This window comes from Carcharhinus amblyrhynchos, chromosome 8 (genome assembly GCF_965287045.1).
Source record: "Carcharhinus amblyrhynchos chromosome 8, sCarAmb.v2.hapA, whole genome shotgun sequence".
Classification (NCBI taxonomy): Eukaryota; Metazoa; Chordata; class Chondrichthyes; order Carcharhiniformes; family Carcharhinidae; genus Carcharhinus; species Carcharhinus amblyrhynchos.
The window spans coordinates 92375088-92396891 of NC_137331.1; the positions used below are offsets into that span (position 1 = coordinate 92375088).

The 21804-nt window shown below is 43.1% G+C and overlaps 1 protein-coding gene across 1 annotated transcript; it reads right to left on the reverse strand.

Moving 5' to 3' along the window:
* Window positions 1–1650: 1650 nt before the first annotated feature.
* On the reverse strand, window positions 1651–19805 carry klhl18 (kelch-like family member 18). The gene is made up of 10 exons (XM_080194482.1): window positions 19662–19805; window positions 18759–18889; window positions 17483–17623; window positions 14779–14977; window positions 13942–14102; window positions 12768–12904; window positions 11278–11500; window positions 9542–9646; window positions 7777–7888; window positions 1651–5439 (listed from the first exon to the last, which is right to left on the reverse strand). Exons 1-10 carry the CDS (start codon window positions 19791–19793, stop codon window positions 5053–5055), a joined length of 1728 nt encoding a protein of 575 aa, XP_080050608.1. The 5' UTR covers window positions 19794–19805; the 3' UTR covers window positions 1651–5052.
* Window positions 19806–21804: the final 1999 nt, after the last annotated feature.

Genomic DNA, 21804 nt, shown 5'->3' on the forward strand with positions numbered 1-21804 from the left:
AAGTAAATTGGATCCCAAAATTGGGTCAGTGGCAGGAAGCAAAGGGTAATCAAGACTGGAAGGGCTGCATGTCAAGGGACAACTAAAGAATGGGACACCTGTCACAAAGGCACAATGGGGAAAGGCCACTGTCTATGACTCTTCCACTGTAGTATGCAGAGGTTGGAAATGGTAAAACATGGAATAAAACATATAAGCTGTAATTGTATTTGTAGTGTAACAGTAAGTGCAGCGAGAAAGCTCAAAGTATCACAAAATGTTGGAAGTAATTGATCCCATTTGCAATTTATGTAAAGTTAACTTTGAATAGTCACGTATTGTACTTCTATAAATTGTAGCAATAACATGTACTTTTTAGGAAAAAGATCAGAACTGGAGGGCTTTTTTCAGTGGAATTCCTAGGGTTCAGTGCTTTGTTCCTTGTTTTTCAGGGCACTGATTTCAACTGAAATATAGTGGGCAGGATTAAGATGTGGGGGGATGGTTAATAGTAAGGTAAAAAGCTGTCGAGCACATTACACCCTAAGTATGTTGGGTGTTTAGAATTCACTGCCTGAAAGATCAGTAGAGACAGACAGAAACTCTCTTTACTTTTGGAAAAGCTCTTAGATATGCACTTGATAATTCCTCTTCAGCCAGCAGACACGATGGCCAAACAGTTTCCTTCAGTACCATCTACTTTCTATCAAAACTCGTGTGTGTGGAATTGTGTGTGCAAGGCTTGAAAGTACAGCTCATCCATGAGGCAGTACGGTAATGCCAAATACATCCTGCAACCTGCCATCTACAAGCAACTGAAAAGTTGCAACAAAACCCATCAAATGACAAAAAAACCATCAAATCACACAAAATGCAAGGTAGTTAATCTGCTCATCACAAAACAGGTTAACTTACTGAGATGGCCACTTGAGTTCAACTGGCTACTTCTGTCCCTGCTGCAATAATAACATGGTTGGGAAGGTGGAATAAAGGAGGCCAACCCACTACTCCACTATCTCAGATGAAAAGGTAGGAATGGTGCCCTGTCCTCATTGGGATCAACCCCTCAAAATGTTACTCCCCAGTTTGTCTTCTTCACCCCTTCAAAATCCAACCTCTTCCGCACCCTCCTCAGTGTCCATTTTCCCTCCATGACTTAAAGATCCAGACTCACCTTAGTCTGGTATTCATGTTGTCTTCCTTATTGAGGATGCTGAACTCCCAGCAACAGCCACTCCTGAGTTCTAGTGTTGATGGGATTACTCATCTGACAGCCAAACAGATTGGTCAACAGCTCTCAAGGGCCGAACTTCCTTCCTCAGAGGGATGAAAATACCACAATTACCACATTAAGATCACCCCCAGCACATTAGTGCTATGGGGCAACATTTTTAAAAATACAATCAAAGCTGGAAAAACCTTGCAAGTTGGAGCAGACACATTCATAAATCTGAGGCACATTCCCAGAAAATATCTGAGAAACTGTGTTCTTTTACACAGCACGTGAAGAGTACAAGAGGCAAGAGTCACATGCATAGTTCTCTGCATTGCTTACATGCATCTCATTTTATTAAGCTGTACATCGTTATCATTAGAATGTGCAATTAATTGGTCTGACTTCAAAGTCTCAGTAATTTCCATATATTGATAAATAAAAGACGGGCTCAATGATTGGGTTCCATAGGAATGTGCATAATTTATTACAATTTGACATTAAAAACATTCAAGTGTTCCAAAATAATCTGGTAAATAAGATAATGCTTACACTTTGAAGACAGATGTGAGCATACAATATGTACCTTTAATACGCAAACAGGAATTTGAACTATCAGTTACTGTAACAGATGGACTAATGGAAGTAGATTTTCATGATACCCCACATCCCAGATTGAAATTTCGATTAGCCACTTCCCGATGGCAATCTGCTCAAGGGGCTGAATGGACTATTCACTTTGTTCCCAAGTCAGATATTTCGATTGCACATTTGATATGGTGAGAAGGTTGAAAGTCCATGGGCCCAATTATCCTCCATGCCTTCTCTTATTGAAGTAGAGTTCCTTCTGTGGAGTGAGTCAGGCCAACAGCTTAAATCCAATGACAAAGATTTGGCCAGCATAAACTATCTCACAGGTCAGTAACCGTAGCTTATCTAATAACACATTTATACAGCACCTTTAATGCAGTATAATGTTCAACAATGAAAGTCTGAACTGCCAAACGCAAATTCAGAATTTAAGATATTTGAGTAGTGGAACACTAATCAGGTGCCAGTGATTCTCACTAGTTCAGAACCAGGCAAGGGGCCCTGATTCTGAAAATTATACCAGGAAAATTATACTGGACTAGTACCTCTTCTTTGACCATGGCCATATTTAAGGAACATGAGGTACTTGAGAAACTGGTTCACAGGCTTAAAGTTTAAAAACGTGCAGATTCTCAGTTATGTAATAAGCAAATGCTCTAGTGATTAAACATAGTAAAGCAACAGTGCCTGGGATTCTCAATCAGATTTGCAGATAGCAGCCTGTCTTAACATTAAAAAGCAATTTACAAAGTATGCGAGCACCAGTCAGTGGAATTGATATTTGATATTTTTTGGCTCAGTACTGGGGTACCGGGGATAACTAAGCAGAGAACAAAGGCTTTATTTCCACCGTATCCAGTTATACCACATTGCAGTGGACTGGCAGAAATTTTTCCTTTTTTTGGGACAATGGAACTGCTTTAGGATTTTAGTAACTGGTAAACTACATGTGAGATGTTACAACAAAAACTTATTTTTAATGCTTGCTTTAAATGGAAATTAGATTTATAATCAAAAATGTAACATGTATAGATAGACCTCTAGGTGGGGAAGTGGGACAATTAGATAACTCCTTCAAGAGCCTGCAAACCCACAATGGGCCAAATGGTGTCCTTCTCTGCTGCAAGACTCTCAGAGTCTTAGTCATTCATTGTCTTGAAAGTGGAAAAAAAATATTTTGCTTAGTGGTGCAATGCTTGCCTGCAGTGTATTTTAATAGGGTTTGGTCAACCCATGACAGGAATCAGCAACTTGAAACACAGACTATGTTGTGTGGATTAATCATATTTCTAATCATCCCCAAGGAGCCATTCAGACCTCGGGTCTCAGATCTTACCAGCACTGCCAGCAATAGCAGTTGTTAGCTCAGTATCAGTAGAACAGGGACAAGGCAATCCAATTATTCCTGCTGTAAAGTGCATTGTAGGGAAGCACAGGAAGGACAGGTGGTGCCTCCATGTCAAATAATTAGCTGAGATTTAATGTCAATATACATGATTGTTGGTGGTAGCAGAGTACAGACCCCAATTGTAGAACTGTATTACACTAAAAACCAGCGTTCGAAACAGAGAAGAGAAACACAGAAAAATTTCAATACAACCAGTCATCTCCATCTCAGGTTGTGATGCTGATAGGTCTCCTTCTGGTTCATCACATTGTGTATCTTTAATATTCCATATATAAACCAAGTGAACCCCCAGTTAAGATTCCAGTCTGCAACTCATTGCCAGGTAACTTATGTCATATCTAATCCATTTGATATGATTGCAATCTTTAACTTACTCCAAGTTGTCCATTATTCTATATATAAGGTCCCTCTTTTAGATTCTCGCTCACATTCCACTCCCAGGTACCCATTATTCTACTTATATTAAAAAAACAATTAGATTTCGTCCTCTAACTCACAGAGTATCTATATTCTATGTACGTAAACCATACAAACTCCCTTGATTAAATATTTACCCAGTATTGACATATAGTTTATTAGCATACAGCAGCTACCAATACAATGAGAGTAAAATATCACTTTAGATCATATATTTAATGTTGTGCAATATGCGTTTGTGTCATTCCCCCATCAGAGACAAATCTAAACCAACCCATATTTCATTCTTCAGCTCAATGCTCTCTTCAGTTACTTACAAGAACAGAATTTATAATTGTACACCTTGATGTTTACTCCACAGTGTAGCAGAACCTAGCAGGAAAATGTTACATATCCACCAGTAGTGACATAACCATTAGCTGGTTTCAATTTGTAATTCGCTCCCAGAGATCCAATACTCTCAATAGACAAAGTACCAATAAGCAAAGACCTACATTAACTATCTGGTAGTTCTCCCGTATTTTGATTGCTGTAAACATTAAAAATCTTGGTAATCTGGTTATGATTATAAGCTCCAAAGGATAAACAGCACAAGGACTAGGAAGTAGAGGCAGAGCCAGGAAAGCTAACAATTAATACCAGAATGATTTTGGATTGGAAACAGTAGCAGACTGCACTATCACAGTATATATAGAATAATTATATCATCTGAGAAATGTAGAACAATTAGAACTTCCCCATATTCATATATTAATCCATTTATCCCAGGATTAGGGTTTAACAGGACAAAAAGGTTCCATTGAATACACTTAGACCAGGATAAAAAGGGATTAATTAGCCTTGCAGAAATGGTAGACAGACCATCAACCCAGCTCTTCAGTGAGTGCTTCACTTTCTCTGTCATTCTAGGGACACTCCCATTGCAGCCATTAGTGCCAACAGCAAGCACTCAAAAGAAAAAGTACAGCGTGGATCAGATGCAAACACTCTACACCAGCACCTTTAGAATCTCAGGTTTCTATTTCACCCACACTATAACTTAGATCCCAGTGGTAAAAGGACAGTGCCTAGCTTATGGTAACACCCAGTCTGACAGTTTCTTTTATGAATACACTGTTCTGCATTTGAGAAATCACTGAAAAAAAATTCATAAATTAACATTTGGACTTTTGTTTTAAAAAGCGCAACTTACAAAGTGTTCATCATTTTAATTAAATGGCTGCCTTTAAAAACACCCACAGACTCGATAGATAGCAACCGAATACTGGTAAGTTACCAATTTCTGTTGGAAAGATGTAATGGTTACTGCATTGTCTTTGGCCACTGGACACCAACCAACAGACCACTGAAAACTGGGGTCCGTTTGTTGCTCCCACAAATGTACCATTGTTTCAATACCGCTAACAAGCGCTAGACTCCCGTGACTGGGAGAACAATAACTGCCTTACACGCTGAGGAGTGGGATGCATCCTACGCCAACCCCACCTTCGTGACACACCATGGGGGCCATGAACGTCCAGCGGTTTGTATCAGCATCGTACATCTCCATGGAGTTCAAGTTATACTGTCCGTCATAGCCGCCAATGGCATACAAGCGGCCACAGCTCGAAACGAGCGACACCCGGCTGCGGCGTGTGTTCATGGGGACAAGTGGATACCACTGGTCCGAAGAAGAATTGTAAACTTCCACAATACTCAGAAAGCCCGAGCCATCATAACCACCGCAGACATACATCTGGCTGCCCAGGGATGCAGCCCCATGGCGACAGCGTTTATTGAGCATACTCGGCACAGGGTACCAGGTAGTAGTGTGATGATTATAACATTCAACCTGTTTTATTTTAAAAGAGAGAGAAATCATTTCAAGAGCAAAGCCAAGACAACGTAAAAGCCATTTGGTCCCTCTTATCTCATTTATCTAGATTAAGCAAGAGCTTATCCAGCTCATTATCCAAGTTATTCTTAATTATTTTCATTTTTTGCCTCCCCCTACCCTGCACAGAAGCCTTCTGGTGTGGAAAAACGCACATCTGAGTCAGATTTCTGCATTTATTTCTGGGATGTGCAAGCTGACTGCAAGAAGTCATGATACTTCAATGCATCTTGTGGACTTTAACTTTCCAGACGAGTCTGCCATGTAGGACCATGTTAAATGCCTTGCTAAAATCCATGCAGGGAATATCCAATGCACTACTCTCATCAATCTTCCTTGTTACTTCCTCAAACATTTCTACTAAGTTAGTAAGACACGATCTTCCCCTAGTCAAACCACACTATTGCTGATTAATCTGTTCCTAAGTGACAGTTTATCCTGTCTCAGAATTGTTTCCAATAATTTGGCCACATTCAAAGTCAGGCTGACTGGCCTATAATTATTTGACCTATCCCTTGCACCCTTTTAAAAAATGGTACATTGTTTGCAGACCTTCAATCCTCTAGCACCTCGCCTGTACTGAGTGAAAATTACAAAATGATCCTCCAGGGATCCACTATTTCCTTTCTGGCTTCCTCTAACAGCCTGTGATATAATTCATTCGGTCCTGATCATATATCAACTTATCCACCTTCAAGGATCACAGTTCCCCCAGTGCTTCTTCTCTCATTACACTTATTGTATCTAATAATGCACAATCATCCTCTTTAACATAATTTCTTTTTAACATCCTCCCTCTCCTTTGTGAAGGCAGAGACAAAGTGCACATGAAGAACTCTACCCACATCTTCTGCATCCATGCATAAGTTACCCTGTACATCCCTATTAGGCCTTACCCTTTCCTTGATCATCCTCTTATGCTTAATGTATTGATAAAACATTATCGGGTGTTCCTTGGTTTCACCTGCTATTATTTTTTCATATCCTTTCTTTGCTTTCCTAATTTCCTTTTTTATTTCACATCTGTATTTTCTATACTCCTCTAGGCTTTCTACAGTATTAAGTTTTTTATGACTGTCATTTTTTTTACTTTGTCTTACCCTATGCACTTCTGGACAATTAGGGGACTGTAGATTTGACAGTATCGCTCTTTTCTTTGGGGAGGCATGTCTACACTGTGCACACAGAATCTCATTTCTGAATGCCACCCACTGATTGTCACTGATTTTTCTTCAGGTAGTTGTATTGAGAACTTATACTCCTGTCCTTCGTCCTTTTCTGTAATGGTGCTAAATGTAATTGTACTATGATCACCATCTCCAAAATGGTCATCCATGGCTACTTCATCCACTTGGAAATTTGGCACGTCAGCCACGACTCTCACCAACAGATGCACCACAGAAAGCATTCTTTCTGGTTGTATCACAGCTTGTTATGGCTCCTACTTTGCCCAAGGCGGCAAGAAACTACAAAAGGTTGTGAATGTAGCCCAATCTATCATGCAAACCAGCCTCCCATCCATTGACTCTGTCTACACATCCCGCTGTCTTGGCAAAGCAGCCGACATAATTAAGGACCCCACACATCCTGGACATTCCCTTTTTCGCCTTCTTCCGTCGGGAAAAAGATACAGAAGTCTGAGGTCACGTACCAACCGACTCAAGAACAGCTTTTTCCCTGCTGCCATCAGACTTTTGAATGGACCTATCTTGCATTAAGTTGATCTTTCTCTACACTCTAGCTATGACTGTAACACTACATTCTGCACCGTCTCGATTCCTTCTCTATGAATAATACTTTGTCTGTATAGAATGGACAAAACAATACTTTTCACTGTATACTAATACATGTGACAATAATAAATCAAATCAAACCACTTGCCATGCTTCATTTTCCAAGACTAAATCAAGAATTGTGTCTCCTTTCAGTGGCCTTGTCACATACTGGCTAAAAAAGTTACCTTGAATGCAGTTCAGGGGGTGCCCTCTGTGCCTTTCATGCTGTCTGTGTCCCAGATGATATTAGGGTAGTTGAAGCCCCCAACTATTATCGCCCCTATTGTTTTTGCAGTCAGAGATTTGCCTACTTATTCGCTTGTCTATCTCCCTCTTTCTACTGTGGGTCTACAGTACACTCTTAACAGTGTACCTGCCCTTTTTGATTTCGGAGTTCAACCTACAAGGCTTCATTTAGTATAACATCCCTCCTCAAACAATCTGTACTCATGTAGTCCACGATGCCATCTTGCTCATACATAGATGTTACTTTTTTTTGTCAATGAATCCCAGAACATACCGTATTAAATATTTGCAGTCCATCATGCCCGCCAGAGACATAGATCCTCCCTTCAAACACAGTGACTCCTGCTGCACTACGACAGGCACTCATTGGAGTCACAGACACCCATCTATTGGGAATCAGAGAAACTGGTTAGCAAAATAATTCCCACAAACTGCAGTAAAATCATTTTTTTTTAAATTTGTTCATAGGATCAGGGCATTGTTGGCTGGGTGCCCATCTCTAATTGCACTTCAACTGAGTGGCTTGCTAGGCCATTTCAGAGAGCATTTAAGAGTCAACCACTTTGCAGTGGATCTGGAATCACAGGTAGGCCAGACCAGATAAGGCCAGCAGATTTGATTCCCTAAAGGACATTAGTGAACCAGATGGGTTTTTGTTTATAACAACCAGCAATGACATCATGGTCATCATCAGACTTTTAATTCCAGATCTTTTTTATTGAATTCAAATTTCACCCTCTGCTTGGTGGGATTTGAATCTGGGTCTCCAGAGGATTAGCCTGGGTCTCTGGATTACTAACCCAGGGACAATGCAACTGCGCCACTGTCTTCCCAGTTGAACTGACAACCTGCTTTAGTGATGTATGTTGAGGGTTAAATACTGACCAAGACACTTTATAAAGTGCAGTGTGAGCTTTCACACCTATGGGGGGAACCTCAGTTCAACATCTCATCTTAAAGACCTCAACAACATTGCAGCACTTCCTCAGTAATGATTATGTTCTCAAGTCTCTCGAATGTGGTTTGAACCCACATCTTCTGACTCAAGAGGGAAGAATGACATGAACTGAGCCACGACTATCATCTGTAGAGATTCAGAGATGTTGTCAACAAGAGTTTATACTTATATCATCTGAGTAAAATTCCTAAATTGCTTCAGAACTGCTTAAAAAATGGATGTCAGAACAAAGAATTAAGAGGACTAATGAGAAGCTTGATCAAAATAGTAGGTTTTCAAAAATTCTGAAGGTTTTGTTAAGTTGAAGAGGGTAAAACCATTTGTGCAGCTCAGAAACAGAATTTAAAATCAACACCAAGGCAGCATTTGGCTGAGTGCAATACCAAGGAGCCCAGACAAATCCAAAGTCAATGAGAATCAGGGGAAAACACTTAACCAACTGGAGTCATACCAATCACAATGTCTTTTCGGCGATCACTCGCTAATGAGTATGATTGTTAATCTAAGTAACTCAATGGGGACAATTTGCCCAAAAAATTCACAGTGCGGAATTTGCGTAAAAACTGGAGTAAATCCTGTTGGTTTTTTCAGCCAGAGTTTCGAAATGAATCTTCCACACTCTGTGCACTGTAGAGTGCGCTAGTGTGAATCAGTCCAAAAAACTGGGGACAGGGCCTATTCTCACTGGAGAGTCCTGAAGCATAGTGCTGAGTGGGCCACTGTGCATGCTCCAATCAGTCAGCGCCAAGATCAGTGCACGCGCAGTAACCTCATACTGCTGGCCTCCCGATCGCTAGCCAGCTATGCGACCACGTGAGCCCCTCCCTCCCCCCCCCCCCCGCCACCTTCACAGCCCAATCACTGGCCCTCTCTAATTTGCCTGGGCCAGCCTTGATCATCCCCCACCTGCCCAACTCCATACCGCCTCCTCCCAATTCCATCCCACTATTACACCCTTCCCGTGAAAAATGAGGCAACGTACTTGCATATCTCTGCCAGTACTTCATGAAAAAGATTTCCCTTCACATTCTTGATTGAACCATGATTATAAAAATAAAAAGGCACCATTAAGATTTCTTACTTGTCAGCTTCTGGGCTGTAACATTCCACTGAATTGAGGGAGGAGATTCCATCATATCCGCCACAAACATAAATATGTCCGTCCATGACAGCTGTCCCCATTGCACTGAAACAAAGGGGCAAGTTAAGATGTTAACTGTAGACCCCACTCCCAAATCAGCCAGTATCCGTTCACATGATAAAAAGAAACCGATCTTCCAACTGTTTGTGTGAATGAGGATGACCCATCCACCCACGTACTTCATCCCAACTTAGCTATTTGTTAAATGGTTTTGAGGTCAGCACCTCCAATATTCTACTAGGGAATCGAGTCAACAGGTTGATCAATGTGTATGAAGAATTCCTTGATGCCAGTCCTAAGTTTACTCTACACCAGTTTGAACCTGCAGCCCTGGTCACTTCACAGTTAAAGTGATCTTCTAGATTTATCTTTCCATTACCATTTACTATCTTCTATCCCTTTAAGATCACTGATCAGGCAACGTCTTTCCAAGCTTAATAACCCAAGTCTCTCCAATAGTTCCTCATAATTCAGAAATCTGACATGTGCGTTCAAGCTGGTGACTCTTTGCTGCATGCGTGGCAACAAATTAAGGTCAGTTTAGAGAATTAAAATACATGCTGGACTGGACATTTGACCACTCCAGCTGCTCCACCATTCAGTAACAGCATGGCTGATATCGACCTCAACTCCCTTCCTGCATTATCTCCATATTCCTAAATTTCCTTGGAACTTAAAAATTCACCAACCTCGGTCTTGAAAATGCTCAATTACTGCACATGCATTGCCCTCTGGGGTAGATTCACAATCCTTTCAGTGAAGAGATTTCTCCTCAACCCAGTCCTAAATGGCTGATCCCTTATTCCAAATGTATCTGCCTCTGTCTCTAAAATATTCAAAGATATCCATTGCATCCTGGGGTAGAGAGTTCCAAAGAGTCACAATCCTGAGAGAAAAAAATTTGCATCTATCTCGAACATGAGATTCCTTATTTTTAAACTACGTCCCTAGTTCTAGTCTTCCCGACAAGGGGAATCATCCTTGCAACATCCACCCAAGTCCCCTCAGGACCTTATATATTTGAGTACAGTCACCTTTCATTCTTCTGAGCTCCAATTAATTCTGCCTCAACCTGTCTAATTGTTCCTCATTAGATCACCTCCCCTAAAAATAAGGTGACGACAAGTCAAAAGAAAGCAATAAAATTGACTTTTTTGGTCCTCCAGTTTTCTTTCCTTCTCATGAAGGTGGATTTCTTATTGCGATCCAGTTCTATAAGCAGAATTATACAACATATAACTGGCTATTTCTCATGCTTCAACATCGACAATGATTGCAGAATGGCAGACCGTGAGGTACATGAGCCTGATCCAGATAGACAGACATTTTCCATTAGATAGCAAACAGAGGCTGGAACCAAGGCCAATTTCCACTTTCACGGCCGAGACACGCAGACAGTTGTATCATCTTGTTACTGAGACCAGGTTCCAAAACGGAAACCTCTGTATCTATATGGCAGAGACTTCAATGAATGAGTTTTATCTCACAGAAACACTATGTGGGCATTCAGCTCTTAAGACTGGTTTGGTTATTCAATCAAATCATGGCTGATCCGTACTTTTCTTCCATTTACCTATATTTGATAAGCAAAGCGGTGGGGGTGGGAAAACAGAAAATGGATGAAGGAGAGGAGAGGTCGTGAATGCAGTTTTGCACAGAGCCATTGGCATTCCTACCTGCGCTTGCTGTTCATGCTGGACACTTTGGTCCACTTGTCCATCTCCGGGTTGTAAACTTCCACCGTACTCAATCTTGAATGTCCATCGAACCCGCCTATTGCATACAAGAGCCCATTGACCATAGCCACACCCACACGGCTCCGGGAGGTGGTCATCTCCTGGCACCGCTCCCATCGATTAGCAATGGGATCAAACACCTCTGCCACGTTCAAAGAGTCACCTACGAAGTTAAATACCATGGGAGGGGTAATTAGAGAGGGGGACATATAGCATTTGTACAACAGTCCAGTAACAACATGCACCTTTGACAATTGCTAAAGGGAAGCTATCTATTCAGTTATTACACCACAGGGTTCCTATCTTCTGGCAAACAGATGATACACATGCACAAATAGGGTTAGGAGTCAGAATACTACATAAGGAAGGGAAATTACTGGTTAGGCTTACTTTCAGGTCAGCAATTTGCTCTTCCTGGACCAGTAGTTAAGGATGGAGTGGTGTTGCGGACCTCACTGTTTTCGGTGATAAAACTCTCAGATTCACAGCAATGCCCCTTTTGTGACAGTTCATTGTAATGCCAGCCAAAGTCTGATTCAATTTTGCCAATTCATTCTTTCCCCTGGCTCACAGCTGATGAAGTCCTTGGTAGGTTACTATACTGCATGAGCAGTGTCTCTTCTGCTGCCTTACTCATTCCTCATGAGTGAGCTTCAACAGTATCAGACAGCAATGATAGGGCACATCACAGCCCAGTCTCACCCTTCATATACTCAGGTGCCTTATCTAACATTAACACAGAGACAGGCAGAGATTCTTCCCTCAGCTACCTCCCAGCAAAGGCACCAATGCCCCTCCCCCCAGGGACCAGCATGCGTGGACACACACACACACATGCAAATTGACTGAGATCATCCATAGTAGAAACTTGAATTTTACATATAACTTGCTGGATAGAGCTGTGTGGGAGCAAGGGGCTAACATTTCCAGAACAAGGAAGGAAAATGAGAAGCAGCAAATCAATGCATCAACAATGGTTTAATAACTCCAGCCTGAATAATTTTTTTTGTCTCAGTATCTCTGTCCTTATCTATCTCCCCCATGTAAGTGCTCTCAGTATATACTCAGCATGAGGTTATGGGGATAACTTCAATGTACACTGTCTAATACAGAGGCTTGTTTCAGACTTGGGAGCACCAAATCAATAAAGTCAACTGCACATTTGTTGGGAAACTAAAGTGAACGCGAGGACAATTGGACTGGCCAAGCTCCTTTAAGTTGCATCTCGAACAATTGCTGAATTTCCGACAGAATTTTTAGCAGGAGGTTCATTTCCGAATCAGGGCTTGTGAAAAATATTTTTTATCCCCAATAACTCTGTCCTATTTTCAGATGAGAGTCCAAACATGTATTAAGACATTGACATGCAATGTCCTTTAAAGGAGCTGGACTAGTCCAGACCTTTTGAACATCCCGAGTTTAACACAGACCAGCAGAATTGAGGCCTCCCACTGCGTAGATCAAGCCAGCAATGGAGGTGCAGCATCTTGGCCGTGTCTTGAAAGATGGCAGGTGAGGGCGACGCTCAGGCATGAGATGATAGTCCTTCGCTTCGTCAACAAGGTCCCTGAAAAGCAAAACAACAATCCTGAATTACAATGCCAACAACTCCCCTATTCCTAGAATCTTCTTTCCATCTACAGACTCAGCCAGGGCCCCATCTGAGTGGCCATACAAGATCCTGAAGAACAGTATGTGCCGGCAAGCTAATGGAGTATCCTCAGGAATGACAGCATCACAACAGATTAATCTGGCCTCGCCAACATCTCCACACAGCACTCTCCAGCAAAAATGATTAGGTGATTGCCCAAAACAAGCATTCTGGTTGTTCCTCCTCTTCCAAACACAGGCCAATTTTTGTACCAAGGAGGATCTACCAATTAAGCGTCAATAAATACAGCAGTGGCACAGCAGTTGGTAATGTTACCTCACATCGCCAGGGACCTGGGTTCAATTCTGTTGCACATTCTCCCTGTGTCTGTGTGGGTTCCCTCCAGGTGCTCCCATTTCCTCCCACACTCCAAAAATGTGTGGGTTAGATGGATTGGTCATGCTAAATTGCCTTAGTGTCAGGAGGATTGGCAAGGTAAATATGTGGTTAGAGAGACAGGGCCTTGGTGGGACTGTTGTCGGTGAAGGCTCAATGAGCCGAATGGCCTCCTTCTGTACTGGTGGGATTCTATGAAATAACAGAAGTTGGGCTCTACTTCATTTGCACTTTCCAGGGCCATAGCATCATAGATGTCCCCCATTCACCATTTAAATTGTAAAGTATTTTGCAGAATTACAAATTGGATCTTGGTTTAATCTTTGATCTGAAAGATGCCAACTCAAATACAGCAGCACTCCATTAATACTGCACGGAGATGTCAGCTAAGATTGTGTGCTCAAATCTCAATCAGCCCCCCCCAAAAAAACAGGGAATGTAGGAAGAAGACAAAAAAGAGGGCTTGGAAGAAAAAGGTTGGAAAGTTCACAATCTGAATTATGATTATGAGACGGAGGAAAAGGGTGAGCTGCCTTTCAGAAAAGTTTCATCGTGTTTCCTGTTCAGGAATGCTGTGGGGAGGGGGGGTACTTACTATTTAGTCCCACTCATCTTACCTGCACTTGTGACAGCAGCGAACTAGATCGTCCTGCTGGACCCGATCTGTAAGGAATTGTGGTCGACAAAGGGGCAGGCGCACTTTGGTTAGCAATTGAGGTAAGTACTCCTCACGACTGTCCCGATCGAATCGTATCCAAGCAAGGACTGCCTCAAATACCTGGGGAAGGGAAAGATCAGCACGTTTTAAAATATAGAACTAAGGAATACTATTCTAGCCCAGCCTGGGCTGCACCATAGATAATATTTCCACTGGTTACCATCACATCAGTGACGTGTGCTCTCTGACCTCTTTGAATACATCAGTGTGAACCTTTAAGTCACAACTAACAGAGAGACCTGCAAAGCATTTCCAGTGAAATAAATGTGTTTATTGCAACAGTTCTTGTTTAAATCCCCATCCTAACTGATCCTTTCCATGCCATCCCTCTCATCCCATACCCATCCAACTCCTTTCAAACCTCTCGTGTCATTCCCAATGCCATTCCCTCTTCTTCCTATGCTATTTCTGTCCCCCATTCCATCCCTCCCACATATTTTTGATTATTTGTTAACTCAACCCCTGTGCTTTTCATTATCTTTAAATGAACTGTTTTAAAATACAAAGTGAAGTTAATGCAAGTTTAAAAAGGCCACAGAATAGTCACAGCATAATGCCACTGTTGGTGGAAGATGCACCCAATTGTAAAGTCAACGTTTTCAGAAAGAGCTCGGGAGTAATCCAGCCGATATTTCTTTTGTATACGTTCCTCCGGTATTCTAGCCATCAGCAAACCTCTCAATAGTTTCATTTAAAATTCCCCCAGCCCCATACACTCACTGTCAACCCTTCGTACCTGTTCTTCAGACTTCACATTGAGCTCATCCCGAGCAACAAGCTCAAACACCTCCTCAAAGGGCAATGCAAGAAACTCCTCAGACATAGATACTTCCACAAAGTGCTGGTGGATGAAACTGTTGGATGAGTCATAAAGAACGGTGCACATCATCGTCTCTGCAAACTGACGTACGCCCAGGCAGTTTTTAGGATGCAGCCTGGAAGGGAGAAGGGTGGGGCGGGGGGGGGGGTGGGGTGAGAAGAGAGAAGTTTGGGGAGGGTAACGGAAGAGACTTGTTACTACAAACTTTACTAAAATATGGGAATTGATTTCTAGAACTAGGTATTGGAAAGTGGTTAGGAAACAGATTTTGGTATTATCTGTGAATACAAGAGTAAGTTACAAGCCAAAACATAATGGAGAGAATTATTACACCAAGTTAGTGTTGAAATGTGCTTGCCACCAAGCTGCTGGCAAGTTCCTCGAGCCTGTTCTGCTAGTTAGATACATACTGCATTTAAAAATGTGTGCTCCATCCCTTGTTAGCCGTTCTAACAAAAATCTATCAACATTAGTGTTACAAATTTCACTGAGTCAGTACTCACAGCTTTTCCTTGCATTTGGCTGAAAAAGTTCTTTTGTGACCACCCTCCTGATCAGCTCAGCTCCAACTTTCAAAGGAAACACTTTCCATCTCCTTCCTAGACTTCCACTGAGACCAACTGTAGTAACTTCCTGCTCACCCAACAGAGATCAGCTAATTGACAGCAGACTCTGGAATTGATCCCGGAAACTTCCTGATCTGTACGGTTCAGTGGTGTTGAGCCATAGGATTTTCCTCACTTGGATCATTGCAATCACATACAGGCACCTTACTACATACAGATTAATTAGTGAAATCTTTCATCCCAGAATAGTTCTTTACTCACTAGTTTCTTCCCATGAAGTTTTTAAAAAATTCTGTCATGGGATGTGGATGTTACTGGTGAGGCCAGCATTTGTTGCCCATCCCTTATTGCCCTTGAACTGAGTGGCTTGCTAGGCGTTTTCAGGGAGCAGTTAAGCATCAGCTACATTCGATCTGGAGTCGTAGATAGGCTAGACTAGGCAAGGATGGTGGATTTCCTTCCCTAAAAGATATTAGTGAACCTGATGGGTTTTTATGACAATCAATGATTAATGTCATGCTCACCATTATTGAGACTAACTTTCTATTCTGGATTTATTAATTCAATTCAAATTCCATCAGCTGCTATGGTGGGGTGGGATTTGAACAAACATCTGGATTAGAAGTCCAATGACACTGTCTTCCACTTGACTTCTGCTGGGATTCAGATTCAGATTCAGATTTCAGGGTTGGCAAGTGGTTAGCACTGCTGCCTCTTAGCGCCAGAGACCTGGGTTCAATTCTGGCCTTGGGTCACTATCTGTGTGCTTGCACTCTCCCCACTCTTCCTCCAGGTGCTCAGGTTTCCTCCTGCAGTCCATAGATATGCGGCTTAGATTGCATTGGCCATGCTAAACTGATCCTAGTGTTAGAAGATTAGCAGGGTAAATATGTGGGATTATGGAAACAGGACCTGGATGGGATGTGGTCGATGCAGGCATGATGGGCCAAATGGCCTCCTTCTGCACTGTAGGGATTCTATGATTTAAAACACTCTCAATGGTCTGAGAGCTAGACTACATATAGGATCTAGCCTCTTAATTATTCAAGTATCAGCTGATCATTAAACCTATCTGAACAGAAAACAGTACAGCACAGGACAGGCCCTTCGGCCCACCAAGTCTGTGCCGACACAGATGCCTCTCTAATCCAATATTTTCTTGCCTCTACATGGATCATATCCCTCTATTGCCTGCCTATTCATGTATCTATCCAGATACCTCTTGAATGTTGTTACAGAATCTGCTTCCACCACCTCCTCCAGCAGCATGTTGCAGGCATTCATCAGCTTGTGTGAGAAAAACTTGCCCCTTACATCTCTTTAAAATTTTCCCCCTCTCACTTTCAACTAATGCCCCAGAGTAGTTGACCCTTTGACCCTGGGAAAAAGAAGCCCATGTATATAAATTCCACTGCCCTGGTCCATTTTTTTTTTTGTCACTTCCTCAGAGAACTCAATTAAGTTTGTGAGACACGACCTTCCCTTCATCTGCCAATTGCTAATAAGTCCATTCTCTTTGAGATGTGAATACATGATATCCCTAAGAATTCTCTCTAATAATTTCCCTAACACTGATGTAAGGCTCACAGGCTTGTGATTTCCCAAGTAGTCTCTCCTGCCCTTCTTAAACAGAGGAACAACGTTAGCTACTCTCCAATTCTGTGGTACCTCACCCATGGCTAAAGAGGATACAAAGATTTTGGCCAAAGCCTCAGCAATTTCTTCCCTCATCACTCTCAGTATTCTGAGATTGGCCTTATCTGGCCCTGGTAACAGAACCAAGCCAAATCCTGCCCTCCGCCAATATCCAAGTGGTTAAACTGTTCAGCACGAATCAGCAGAGCAATCAGAAAACAGAACTTGTCTTTCTCTCCTCCATGGACCAAGAACTAAGAGATCAATTGCAGTGTTCAAGCTACACTTCATCATGAGAACAGTCAGTCTTAAGGATGGACCCTCCCTGGTCTGCAGGCACTGTAATGACACACTGAGGCCTGAGGGATCTGGCAGTAACACTCGAGTGATGATTGCATTTTCTCCCCCCAAACACTCACCGCTCTCTCAGAAACGTGCAGCACACATCCTTGACATTCTGAAGCTGCAAGAAACTTGCACCAATCAGCAACGACTGCACGTTCTGCTGGTCTATCGCTAGTCGGCCGTTGTAGGCGAAGTTAATGAGCGCTTCCAGGGCACTGTGAGAAAACAAGTAGACTCACTTTATAGAACTTATCACTTTAACATTTCTCAAAAAAACTGCATAAAAATCATAGAAGACACAATACCAAGTTGACTGTACTGCCTTCACTAAAATCTTTAAATCCAGATTCCCTGGCCAGTCACTGGTTGTCTCTCCATTTCTCCGAAAGCACTGGTTCACCGTTTGACTTCAGAGCAGTTATAACCACCCCTGCAGTAGCTTGCCTACTGGTGAGCTGTAATGTATAACCCCAGTATATTGGTGCTAATGTGATTTGGCCACTATATAATTCATTTGAATGAATCAAGACACTGTAGAAGAGATTGACCTAATCTCACAAACACATCAGCTGACTGAAGCTGTCCAAAGTCTTCAACATTCACACTGTTGTTTATTAACAATTCCAGCTTCAGCCAGCTGATAATTTTAACATGGTTTCAGGTCCACCTCTGACACAATGTCTTTGTTTTGTTTGTCTCTCTCTGGGTTCTAATATCTGCCTCAGTACATTGCAAAGTGAAATGTTGATGGGATACAGGTATATGAAAACACAGCTGTTTAAAAAAAGTCAGTAAGTATAAAACTGTATAAAATAACCAGAATGTTCAATACACTTTAAGTGGCTCCTTTGTAACTGACCCCAAGAGAGATCATAAACGATTAGCACTATGCTCCTAAGATGGGTAATAAGCAAGAATGGTGCAAGTAGTAGGAACTGTCCGTATCTTGTCTTTCTCTTCTATGCTGATAACTGGGATCAATCAGTAGCTAAAAAATGCCAATGTTTTTCAAAAACAGCATGTCACACAGCTAATTATTTCCCCGAGTTCAGTGACAAAGAGAAACACGGGGAGTCCAGTCTGTGCCAACTTCATCCTGTAAACAGTTGGAGGCAAGCTCATTTGTTTACGAGGAAGGATGTTGGAACAAGACACTGCTTTGTAAAACAGTACCACCTTATGCTTAAAGTTCAGTTAAACGTAACATCTCACCCAAAGCACGACATCTCTGACAATGTGACACTCCCGTGGCACCACAGCATAAAGTGCAAAAATTGACAAAATAAATTAGAACAGCTAAATACATAAAATTGCAGAGACTTCGGACAGTATGAAGCAAACTTCTCTAACCTGGGGTCCATTCCCTGCATAACAATCTCATCCTGCTTGCACTCGATCATGTCATTTGTGAACATGGCATGGAAGTATGGGATAGATGCAGCCAGCACAATGCGGTGTGCGGTGTACTTGTGGTCACCAACCTGCAAAAGGGCAGAATATGTAGGTGTAACAAAACATCAACCCAATTCAACAACAGGCCAATCATTAAGTTTGACTATATTAATTATATCAACCACAAAACCCAACGTCAAATCAAAGCTGGGCAGTTGGGGACAGGGGGTTGGTTTTGGGTGGGTGGGTTGTCTCAGGTGGTGAGGGGATGTTTGGGGTGAAGGGTATGTCAGAGAAGCTAATTAGTGAGGTGTGGAGAAGAAGGGGGTGTTGCGGTGGTGATGGAGGAGGGAGCAGGGGTTTCAAGGATGACACAATGGTTAGCACTGTTGCCTCACAGTGCCAGAGGTTCAATTCCAAACTTGGGTGATTGGGGAATTTGCACATTCTCTCCATGTCTGTGTGGGTTTCCTCCGGACGCTCTGGGTTCCTTCCGCATTCCAAAGATGTGCAAGTTAGGCGGAGTGGCCATACTAAATTCTCCCTTAGTGTCAGGGGGACTAGAGAGGTAAACATGTGGGGTTATGTGGTGACAGGGCCTGGGTGGGATTGTGGTCGGTGCAGATTCGATGGGCCGAATGATCTCCTTCTGCGCTGTAGGGATTCTACGATGAGGTGTTTGTGGTGTGAGGAAGTGAGGGGGTCTGTGGGAGGTGGTGTTTCAGGGAGGGAGGGAAGGAGGGTGGGAGGGGGGTGGAAGCGCTGCTATTCCGGGGGTGTCTCTGGGATCCCCTCCCGGTGTTCGCCGCCCCCTCCCCCGGCCCGAGGCCCTCCGTCCCCTCCGCTGCCCCCTCTCCTCACCCTCAGGGTCACATCGCAGAGTTTGCCCTGTCGCCGGATCTCCTCCATCAGGCCGTAACCCCGCACCGGCAGGTCACTCACACTGAAAAGCATCAGATCCTCCTCCGGGTCCGCCATCTTACACAAGTTCATACCTCACTTCCGGCTTTGCGTCATGGCGCTTTGACCTCTGCCGATTCTATTTCCGGTTCCTGTCCTGGCCAGGGAGTGTCACTCTTTTCCGCACTTTGTCAGAAAGGCTGAGAGTGAGCTTGGGATACAATCTCCTGCTTCCTCACCCCTTTTTCACTAAAGTGCTGGCAACCCAGCTCCTTTTCCCTAATCACATAACAACAAATTACTCTGCATGCTAGAAATCATAGAATTCCTACGGAGCACAAGGAGGCCATTCGGCCCATTGAGTCTGCTCTGACTCTCTGGCAGAGTTTCTTAGCCACCATGCTACTGCCACACACATTTCCTGAGACTAACCCATTCTAATCCGCACATCTTTGGACTGAGTGGTAACCGGAGAACCTGGAGGAAACCCATGCAGACACGGGGAGAACGTGCAAACTCCACACAGTCACAAAGGCCAGAATTAAACCTGGGTCCCTGGCGTTGTGAAACAGCAGTGCTAACCACTGTGCCACTCCATTTGAAAAAGTCTATCTGAAATAAAAACAAAAAATGCTGAGAAAACTCAGCAAGTCAGCAGCATTCGTGGTAGAGAGAAACAGAGTTCATGTTTTAAATATGACTCTTCTACAAAACCCTTCGTAATTGACTTGTTCAGCAACATTATTTTGACTCCTTAGGTACTAAATCTATTATTGTAACTCTATCCAGTCAAAGTACCATCCCATCTCAAGTGTCCCTTCCCTAAAAGTCTTCAAACACAGTGATTACTTTGAAATATGTGCCACTGCCTTTCTCAACCTCACGTTTCAACATCGCCAATGCAAAAAACATTTCTAATCAAAGTCACAAATGACTGTGACTGTAGCACTTTCCCTCCTCATTCTTCTTGACCTATCGACAGTTTTTGATATATGTGATAACAACGTCCTCCACCAAAGCCTCTCCATCATTGTCCAGTTCATTGGGACAGCCTGGTTCTACATGCCAATCCAATTGTAGCTTGAAGATCCTTTGCAACAACACTTTTGGACCCTCCTCTTCCTCTTCTCACTTAGTGAGGCCACACGGATATAGGGAGAATTGTCTCCAATAACGGCAATGACTGATGTTGGGTGGGAAAAGCGATGTTGATCCCTTTGACAATAGGGGCAGCTTTTTCCATTCTTAGTTAGAAAAAATAGCAGACGCGCATTCCTTGCTGTCTGCTGGTAGGCAGCTTGTGATTCACCTGCCCAAACATCACCTCAGCACTTCAATGGTCCGGGTGCCATTATTGAAGTCACTCCGGTGCACAGCTAGCACATGGTGCCAGCCTCAAGAAACATTCTGCATCCCGGTTCACTTCTGGCACCTCCCCACTGACCTCCTGGCAGTCCCCATCTCACCCTTTGACTTCGTGCTCAACCCCTGCTCTTTCGTAGAATCCCTACAGTGAAGAAGGAGGCCATTCGGCCCATCGAGACTGTACCAACTCTCTGACAGAGCATCCCACCCAGACCCTCTTCCCCCCCAACCCTATCCCCATAACATCACACATTCACTATGGCTAATCCATCTAACCTATATACCTTGGGACACTAAGGGGCAATCCATCATGGCTATTCCACCCGCCCTGCCTCTTCTTCTTGGCAATGCAGGACCATCTCATGAGTGCTGCACTGACCTTCAAGCTTCCCAGGGAGCGCTGCTTTCTCAGTGTGTGCCTTTTGAGGTCAGTCGTACATCGTGCTGCTCTGATATCGTGCCACCACATTACATGATCCCAGCATTTGGGCCCCAGATTAGATGCTAATTTATTACAACACCATTCCCAGATTGAATGGTGGGAAATGAGGCCCAGCACTGACAGCGGGAGGGAATGTTTGTGTCCTGCATTTGCATTGAGGTGAAACATGACTTAGGCGTCTTGAGGTACTTTCTGCTCTCTGCACCAGACGTGAACAGGAGCGGAGAGTCCTGCCCATAGGGTCAGTTTCCCATGTACGTTAATGACACCCAGTCCTGCCTCACCAGCACCAACCTA

Excerpts from the sequence above, each read along its gene's own strand:
- klhl18 (XM_080194482.1), bottom strand. The coding sequence starts at position 19,793 with ATGAACTTGTGTAAGATGGCGGACCCGGAGGAGGATCTGATGCTTTTC. Across the intron at positions 12,905-13,941 it reads CGCTGCTGTCACAAGTGCAG|GGACCTTGTTGACGAAGCGA; the intron begins GTAAGATGAGTG and ends TTTGCTTTTCAG. Across the intron at positions 9,647-11,277 it reads AGCATGAACAGCAAGCGCAG|TGCAATGGGGACAGCTGTCA; the intron begins GTAGGAATGCCA and ends CCTTTGTTTCAG.